Below are 10,639 nucleotides of genomic sequence, written 5' to 3' on the forward strand. Positions count from 1 at the left end.
TCCCCCACCATCGACACATTCTAATCATTATCTGCATCTACAGCAACAACAACAACAACAAATCAACCAACCGTCGTCATCGTTTCACCAACAACATTATCACCAGCAACCACAACAGCAACAACATTATCAGCAGATGCAGCAGTATCCTCCTAGCCATCGACAGCAACCACAGCAGCAACAGCAACACATTCAACACTTTTCAAAATCATCATCCTCGTCATCCTCACCAACTCCACCAATACTTAATTACCAGAATTATCCACAAATGCCATCTTTGCCATCGTCACATCATCATCACCAACAACAGCAGCAGCAGCTATTATTGCAACAGCCGCAACAACAACTGCAACAGCAGCAACAAAGCTGCTCAACTTCTCCACAGTCCTGCAAACCAAAAACAGGCAGAGCAAAGACTAATGCAGAGTTGAAGAAACAGCTGATGGAAAAAAGAGCAGGCCAGCCCGTGAAGGGATCAGGGGAGGGTGGTAGCCAAGCCTCAAGTCCGTTGGGAGGGCCCTCAAGTCCCCATTCTGTGTCCAGTGTCAATTCACTGAGCAACAGTGGTGGGGGTGATTTCAATGGCATGGAAGTTAGTGTGGTCAGTAATTCTAATTTGGGTGTTTACTTGATGTTTGTATGCTTTACAATTATTTAGAAGTTATTTATTAAAAGTAAGAAAAATATTTTTTCAATTTTTTCTGTTAAAATATTCCATGGTTGATTTTGGGAATATTTTTTGTTCAAACTTCTCATTTTGCTATGCCTTCTAATTTACCTTTTTTCTTTCTTAGCATGCTCAACAACAACCGCAACAATTTGGAAATAACATCAACCTGAATTACAAAAGCAACAGCAACAATGACAGCAACTTCAATCCGAATGTCCAGTGGCAGCTGGGTGATCTTGTTTGGGCCTGGTCACCTGGTCTTCCATACTGGCCGGCCATGATTGTCCTTGACCCCACCTGTGGACAATATGTTAAATTCGGTTCAAGTTAGTGTTACAGTATCTACATTGAATTTTCGTCGATAAACTTGAGATAAATTTATTTAGTCATGTTATATAAAATTGGATACGTAATTTTTTTTTCAAAAGATGGCCAGAAGAGCCAATACCACGTTCAGTTTTTCAACGACCAAGTAAAATCGGGTTGGATGACGGAGTCTTCCATCATAACTTTCAATGGTCGACAGTATTTTGAAGAATTCTGCTGCAAGATGCTGGCAGAGAATAAGAAGGATAAGAAGGCTTACAAAGTCCCAGCAATCAGGAGGAAGTTGTGGGAGGGTTGTGTAAGGGCATTAGAAATGGTTGCCGACCTGTCGAGACAAGATCGCTTGAGCAAAGTGCCTGCCATCTTTGAGCCGCAGTATGTTTATAAAAAGAGGGGAAGAAAGCCTCTCAACTTCGCTGATGGTGATGATGAAGACTATGATGCTGATGACATGGGTGATCCTGAATCAGGTAAGTCCGGTTTTTTTTTTTTGAATTTTTTTTTTTTTCTTGTTTCTTGTTTTATTTCGTCTACAGTGGCTAAAAAAAGAAAATCATTAGTAGAGCCGGATAAAATGCAGAAGAAACTGAAGTTTAATGACAGCAGCTTCAGAAAAAATAGTGACAGTATTGATGATAGGTTTATCTCTCCTGACAACAATGAAATTATGCCAAATTTCAGTGCAACCAGCAACCTATTCAATATTTCTGCAGATCAACTAAAACACCAACAACAACATCTTCAACATCATCAGACGCCAGACAGATCATCATTGTTACTACAGGCAAATCCTCCATCATTCCCTCATCACTATCCACCAAAAGTATCCCCACTACCACATCATCAGCCTCCTGTTCATCCATCTTATTCCCACCACCACCATCGTCATTTCAACCATGGTGAAGCAGCCCATATAGTTGTCCCCAAAAATGTCTCCAATCAATTTCAAGCTCAGTTCACCGTCTTCTGTAGGAAAAGGAGAGAAGCCGTCCTCTCAGAGCATCCTTCTTGGTCACCTACTGAGGTTGAGAGCCACTTGTGGCAGCAGTGGTCCCAGTTGGATGATGAAACAAGGTCGAGGTTTATCCCAATGGGTTCTGACTTTACATTTTTGAGTCAGATGATGGGGGAGATCTCTGGCGCAGTTACTGGTACTGCTACTGGAGAGGTTTCTGTTGCTACTACTTCAGCTGATAGCACTGCTGCATCTGCCGCTGCTACTGTTGGCATTGCTGTTTCTAATACTACTAATAAAATGAGTAATGACAAAACTATTGATAAGGATAGTATTAACCATAGTAACAATAGTGTTTTGTGTAAAAATGATGATCAGGCTTGTAATAACAAAAATAGTACTGCATTAAAATTGCCAAATATCAAAAGCCTTAATGTTAGCAGTATTGATAAACTGTCAGCAAATGAAAATTCAAAAAAATCATCATCTAGTGGAAATCAAACCTCAACAAACTTGAATGTTTCAAAGAGTTCCACCACCAAAGTGCAAAAATCGACATCATCTGTTTCAAATGACACTGGAAACAATTTGGTCATCGATGAAGTGTGCTTCATCTGCGAAAAACCCGACCTAAATATAGTTCAGTGTGAGGGACCCTGCAGAAGTCTGTTTCATAGAAAATGCATTGGACTGTCACCAAAAGGGCTGGATGGGGAGAAAATTTTTTGCCCTCATTGTACATCAGGTCTGTATTTTTTCATTGTGCCACTGATTATATGATGCAAGAGTGTCGTTAAAATTTTTTTTTATTTATTCAATGTAAAATGATGGATCATTTTTAAAGACTGAAGGTATTCATTACATTTTTACAATTTCCATTTCACTCAATTTGTTTTCTGAGATCAGGATTTTGTAGAAATTATTTTTATCACTTATTTTATCCAACGTATCAATATCATTATGATTTTTGAGTGTCGTTAACGTCCTACCTCGGGGAACTGGGTCTCTGGATGCTAAACGAAGATTTATGGATTGATTTGGGTGTCGTTAACTAGTGTGGTTCATATTATTTTTGCATATCGAATGATTGTCTATGGTTAGTTTCATGTATTCCTGTAGCCAATTCATTATTCATATAAAACCTCATAGGATGATTTTAGTTTAGGATTTGATTCTTTAGATTTTGATTCTTTAGGATTTGATTTCATGGCCTAATCATTTTTGATCTCCCACAGAAACCCACAAGTGTGGTGACTGTAGCAGAACACTGAAGCAATCGGATGTCGGCACCGTCCTTTGTAGTGTTACTGATTGCGGAAGGTTTTATCATAGGTCCTGTGTGGAGGAGAAGTTCTACAAGGCTCCAGACCGCCTCGTCTGTCCTCTTCATTCCTGCCTTTCCTGTAGAGTTAGGGATAAGGTTAAAGGTTGGTGTTAGTTTTTTATCTGTCTGTTTGTCTATCGGTTCGTTTGTCTGTCTGCCTGTCTGTTTGTCGCTGTATGTCCGTATTTTATTGGTTTGTCTATTTGTTTATTGATATTTGACTTATCTATTTACTTTATATTACAAATATATATGTGTATTCAATAAATCTGAGACACAATGCATATTCAGTTTTTAGCTGCATGTGTGTCAGTGTATGTGTGCGTGTGTTTGTGTATGTGTATATATATATATATATGTGTGTGTGTGTGTGTGTGTGTGTGTGTGTAGGGGGTTTTATATGTACATATGTGTGTGTGTAGGTTGTTTACATGTATGTATGTTGAGTTGAGTTCAGTTGATTTAAGCTGGATCATAATAATAATTATTAATAATAAATCAATAAATAATTAATTATTTATGGTTATGTTGTGTTTTTTTTTTCTTAATTTTAACCAATTTTCTGAAAATTAATAAATTTTATTCATTTTTTTCTGTTGAAAAAAATTCCCGACCAGATTCAGTTTCATAATTATCTTCTACTTAAATTAATGTTTTAATAAAGTTGCTGATAAGAAGGATGGTGATGGTGAAGAGGAAGGTGATTATGTAGTCTTTAATGATAAATGCTGGAATAGGAGTGATAAGATAATGAATTAGATTTTAAAACTTTGACAATATTAATAAACATTGATACATGTTAATAACAATGACAATCTTAATAAAATGGCGACAAATTATGACACTGATGATAAGAATGATGATGATGCTATCAACAATCATATTTGGTTCATAAAAGATTGATGATAATGATGATGCTGATACACTGCTGAAATTACAAAATTTGTTTTGCGTCATACCTGCACTATATAGAGGCGTCGATATTTTTATATTTTCACCACATTTCATTATCATTAAGTACCATATACTCATTGTTATATCATCATTCTTTTTATTGTTATTATTTTGTTATACTCATTTTCATCATCAAATAGATTCTGAACTGACAATGGCAGATGATGAAGACTTGGATTTTTATGAGTGTATACGCTGCTCCTCTGCATTTCATATCACAGGGGTGTGTCTTGCCTCTGGCTCTAAATATTTAGCTGGTTAGTTTGTGGATGTGTGTGTGTGTGTGTGTGTGTGTGTGTGTGTGTGTGTGTGTGTGTGTGTGTGTGTATGGAAGTTTGCTTATGTGTGTTTGTGTGTATGTGTATATGTAAAATCGTAAATAATAATTTTTAAGATGCTATCTTTATTAGAGTTTAATAAATAGATGTAAATATGGAACTAATTAATAAATAAGTTACAGTCAACTGGTATATTAGATAATGATAATAAGATTTACATAATGTTCCTCAGTGATATATATGCATATGCATACATACCTATTTACACACACACACACACGCACGCTCGCACGCACGCAATGTATTAATTATTATACACAAATGTCAACAAATTTTTATAAAAATGTTCGTATTGACGATCAAATGAACAACGTGTAAAAGGTCAGTTTGTAGTGTGCAGTCGACATTTTAATCCGTCACCAAAGACTAACCCATTGCACGCTCGATTCGGAGTTACGTGGTGTTTCTCATGCGAAAAGGGTTAGATAATTTTCTGATGTCTAATTTCATTTATTTCCATTTTTTGGTATTTTCATCACCATTATCTTTCTATCTTTGGTATCTAATTCACAAATTAATTTCCTATTGTTTTTGTAATTAGTTTTTTAATAGTAAATTTTTTTCTCATTTATAATTTTCAATGAATTAATCTAGGTGGTGGCAACATGCTGAACTGTGAATCGTGTCCGGCTGCCTACCACTCGACATGCCTAAATGTGGCGGGTGCTGATAAGAAGGGGTCGCAGCAGACGACATTGACAGGGCTTGAAAACTGGAAATGTCCTGATTGTTCAGCCGGTGTTCATCCCCTCTATGGTGATATAGTTTGGGTGAAATTTGGAAGTTATAGGTCTGGCCTGGTTTTTAATATTTCATATTTATTTCCTTTTAATATTACCATATCATTGTGTCATTCTTGCAATTAGGAGAGTTCTGAAATTATTTAGTGATTTTTGTACTTTCTGGGATTAAATTTTTTTCGTTGTCTTCCACCTCGATCCCTACCCTAACTGTGACCTCGACTTTCACATTTAAAAAGATGGTGGCCAGCCCAGATATATTGGCCTTATGAGGTGCCGCAAAACATATCGGACCTACCGCATGATGTCGGTGAGTTCCCTGTCTGCTTCTTTGGCTCTAGGGATTATTTGTGGCTGAACAGGAAAAGGTTTGTTGTTATTATTATTATTGGTAGTAGTGGTAGTGTAATAATAATAGTAGTAGTAGTAGTAGTAGTAGCAGTGGTAGTAGTAGAAGTAGTGGTAATATTAATAGTAGTAGTAGTAGTATTATTAGTAATGCAAATGTTGGTAGTGTGATAATAATGATTATGATTGCGCTAATGTGGTGATTGTTATTGATGATTATGATGGATGTAACGGTTATGATTATGATTATGAAGGCAGCGATGATGATGATGATGATGTTGACGATGAGAGTTGATTTGGATGAGGATTATTATCTACAGGGTCTTTCCATTTAAGAAAGGCGACAAATGCTGTAAGGATTCGTCAAAACGTAGTGGTGGAAAGCTTTTCGATAAAGGTTGTCGTCGTCCCTTTCATCTCCTTCGTTTCTGTTTCACCATCATCACCCATATCATCACATTATGATAAGATAAGATGGCGTTCATGCCAGAGATAACAGCATCAATGTAGTTAATCAATTAATTAGTTAATTAAAAATCCGACCCATAACGAGTGGAGACTATAAACTAGGATTGATTGATTGATTGAATTAATTAATTAATTAGAATGCGATAATTTGATTTAATTATAATTCTATTAGCCATAAAAGAAGCACTTGCCCTCTACAACAGCATGCAGTCAGACCCAACACAATCATACCAGCAGTCTTCGTTGCTGAAGAATAAAAGGAGGTCGAGTAAGAAGAAAAATAATAACAAGGACAGCAAGAAAGACGATAGCGGTGCTGATAATGATAAAATCGCATCACGTGATGATGTTGATGATAAAAATAGCCCTCCAGAGAACGACAACAACGACGATGATGATAATGATGCCAATAATAAGGGTGATAAGAATAAAAATAATAATAAAAAGTCGAGGAGACAGGTCAGTAAGAAGGATGACTCTATTAAAAAGAGGAGACCAGCAAAAAAATCGACTGATAAGAACATCAAGGAAGTTGTTAGTGACGATATTCACACTGGTAATGATAAGAAAATTGATGATTCAAAGGGTAATAATGATAATAACAACAATGATGATTACGTGAATGATGATACTACAAATGAGGATGTCATCGACTTGAGTAATGCCAGATCGAGAATTGAAAAAAGTAAAAATTGTGATAAAGACAAAAAGAAGTCGACCTGTAAGAGTAGAAGCAAAACCACTGATGATGATAAGGAAGGTAGAGATGATGATGAAAAGGCAAAGGATGAAGTTGATGAAGATGAGGATGGTAACGAAAGGAAAGAAGCCCAGCTAAAACCATCAAGTAAAAAAGTTGACAAGAAAAAACGGTCGTCATCGTCAACCACAGTTAAAAATTCTCATAGTCAGTCATCATCACAATTATCGACATCTTTATTATCACTACCACCGCCATCATCATCATCTTTGTTATCGCCAATATCACCAGCGGAAAGGAAACCACCGACTCGTAGCAAAAGCAGTAAAAAATACAGACATTCCACTGGTGGCCATTTTTCGTCGTCTTCAATGTCGCCACCATCACCGTCGTCAATCGTCTCCACATTAATTTACAAACCTCTTCCTCAGGGAATTTCCCAACCTGGGGTCCACGAAAGTGTTTGCTTTTGGTGCGGAGGTGAAGGTCAGAGTAGTGATGATGATGATGAGGAGGAGGAGGAGGAAAATGAAGAGGAGGAAAAAATTGACATTGCAAATGATGGTGATGAAAATGGTAATAAAGAGTGCAACGTTCCTTTTTGTGATGATGTTAACAACAATACTGATAACGGGAATGGTAACGAAGATGAAGTGTACTACAGCGGTTATGCCGTCGGGAAGGTTGTGGACAGGCGTAATGATAAATCCGCTGCCAGCGCTGGCGATGATGTCGTTGATGAAGGTGATCCTTATGATGGGAATGAAAAGATTGACGATGATGGACGCGCTAGTACATTTGACGTTAAAAAAGAAGAAGGTGATGGTGAAATTACCATCGCTGGTGTTCAACCTGAAGATCGCTCTGTACCTGACGATGATGACGGTGATGCAGACGGTGATGAATATGCTAATGATGACACGGACGAAGAAGGCGAAGAGGGCGATGACGATTATGATGATATGATAATAGCCACTGAGGTCTATGAGAGTGATGATGAAGAACCCACCAAGCAGGATAAAAGTTCTGATACTGTCAACAGTGGCAACGCTGAAGATTGCAACATCAACCGAAATGTTAATACTGGTGATCTGGGTGGTAAATGTGCTGCTGCTGCTACTGCTGCTGCTAAAGACGATGATAAGGATAATGATAATAATGATGATAATAGAATGATGGAAGACGAAGATAAAAACGATAATGATGATGATAAAAATAGTGGAGATTTTGACAATGAGGATTGTAATGAGATCTGCAAAGCTTCTAACGGACGTGAAACAAATTCCACTGCAAATTTTTCCGTGAATGGCGACGATGATAATAATAATGATAACATCATTGGGAATGATGATAATGTCGATGCTAATCACAGTACTAAACATGATGATGGTAATGATGTGGGTGATGATGATGATGATGGTAATGATGATGATGATGATGTAGGTGATGATGACGGCAATGACGATGAGCTGGCGAAAGCTCAAATCAACGAATCGTCTGATAATGCTGATGATGATGGTGAAAGTGGAAGTAATGATGACGATCGTAATAATAACAATAATAAAAATAATAATAATGATAATAATAATAATAATTGTAACGATAATAGTGATAATAATATTAATGAAAACAGTTGTGTTGTGGTAGCTGATAAAAGTGCTACGGATGGTCAGCTTAAAACTTTCAATAACGATATGGATTGTAATGATGATAATGATGGTGATGATGATAATGATGGTGATGACGACGACGACGTCGATGATACCAGAGGTGATAATGATGGTAACAATCAAAACGACGACGCTGATGATGTTGTTGATTCTAATGTAAATAAAGAAGGCGTAAAATTTCATAATGATGATTATAACATTAATGATGATGGTGGTAATGTAACTACTAGCAGTAATATCACTGATCTCGCTGCTACTGCTGTGGCTACTTCTATTACTACTACTGTTGCTACATCTGCTACTTCTATTACCACAGCAACTACTACCGCCGATGATTATGATGATGATGGTAATTATGATGATGGTGAAAGTGATAACAAAATTGCTAATGCTACTGGTGACAATGATAATAACGATGATAATTCAATGGAATTTAATGATAATGATGATGATAAGAATAGTAAAATTAGTGAGGTTAATGATGATTCAGTAGTAATTAATGCGAGTAACGATAATAATAATGATAATAATAATAATTATTATAATAATGATAATAATAATAATAATTATAATAATGATAATAATAATGGTATTGTTACTAATAGTTTTAATGATGACTCACTTAGACGTGCTGTTTCAAGGATTGCTAACTCTCATATTTCCATCCCTAATATTAAGGATACTACTACTACTACCAATAATAATAATGATATTAATGGCAATGATGATAATAATAGTGATGATGATGATAAAATAAGACAGAGTAGTAATACTGCTACTGCCGATACTATTAATGTAGAAATTAATATTGATGATTCTATGAAACCAGACCAGTCTATGGTTACCACTACTACCGTTACTTCTGCTGCTGCTGCTGTTGCTGTGGCTACTACTACTGCTTCTGTTGAAATTATGATTACTTCAGATAACAATACTAAGGATGCTGATAAAAATTATAATGAAACCACTGATAAATGTGATACTTTTACCTCTGACGGTCTCAATGCTAAAGGAGAAGTCACTACTTGCGCCTGTTTAAATGATGTTACCGCTGATGATACTATATCCAGTACTAATAATAGCGTTGATGATACTAATGTGGATACTACTGATACTGTAAATTGTACAGAAACTAGTGTCGATGTTTCTAATACTACTCCTGTTGTTGTAAACGTTTTTGTTTGTTCTTTACTTGATGAAATCCTGTCGAAATGTGTTGAGGTTGGTGAGGATACTACTACTACTACCACTACTACTTCAACTACTCCCACTACTACTATCACTACTGCATCATCCACTAGCGTCGCTTTTACTACATGCAGTAGTAACACTTTAACTACTACTACTACTGCTACAACTGCTTCGGTAATTTTTGATAATGAATTCGCGGAAAGTAATGTAATTTTAACTGATGACGATGATGATGAGGATGTTAAACTTTCTGACCATCATGTTAATGGTGATGACGACGACGATGGTGGTGGAGATAAAGTCGGCAGTATGTTTCAACAGAATACTAAACAAGATGATGATGATGAGGATAATGAGGATAATGTTGATAATGTTAAGACTGCGTGTGAGGAAGATGATGAAATTAGGCACTGTGATGATGTGAGTAAAGATGCTGAAACTTTAGTAGACTCTCATCACGATATGGGTGATGATGTCTGTAAACGGGATCTTGTTGGTGATGGTGATGATGTTGGTGACGAAAAAATCGGTGATGAGAATGTAGGTATCAATATTGATGAAGATTGTAATGATGAGGATGATAAATATGATGAACATCACGAAAGTAAAAGTAACGATTGTAGCGATAGTAATCATCGTATGAGTGTTAAAAACTCTGCGGTAGTGATGGATGATGATGACGACGACGATGATAAAAATAAAGATGACGTTGTTGATGTGAGTGTTGTTGAAAATGATGATATCTTTAGCGACGCTACTAAAAGTAAAATTGACGGTGCATTTTGTGATACTGGTATAGACAAAAGCTCTAGCAATGATGAAGGCGAAGATAGCGATAATGATAATAATGATAATGATGATAATAACGTGGGTGGAGGTGGTTATAATGAGCTTCCGAATGATGCAACAGTTGATGATGAAAAGAATGATTACGATGGTGATGGCAAAACGAAG

General features: G+C 36.4%; 1 protein-coding gene across 1 annotated transcript; it reads left to right on the plus strand.

The window, feature by feature from the left end:
- Positions 1-3,327: 3,327 nt before the first annotated feature.
- HELRODRAFT_111384 (hypothetical protein) lies at positions 3,328-6,416 on the plus strand (the record flags this gene model as incomplete). The annotated part of the gene is made up of 7 exons (XM_009018607.1): positions 3,328-3,379; positions 4,371-4,487; positions 4,890-4,988; positions 5,163-5,358; positions 5,548-5,676; positions 5,977-6,053; positions 6,297-6,416. Coding segments are annotated over exons 2-7 (723 nt in total), but the record flags the coding sequence as incomplete, so codon positions are not given.
- Between the last annotated feature and the right edge of the window lie 4,223 nt (positions 6,417-10,639).

This window comes from Helobdella robusta (genome assembly GCF_000326865.2).
Source record: "Helobdella robusta unplaced genomic scaffold HELROscaffold_22, whole genome shotgun sequence".
Taxonomy (NCBI): domain Eukaryota; kingdom Metazoa; phylum Annelida; class Clitellata; order Rhynchobdellida; family Glossiphoniidae; genus Helobdella; species Helobdella robusta.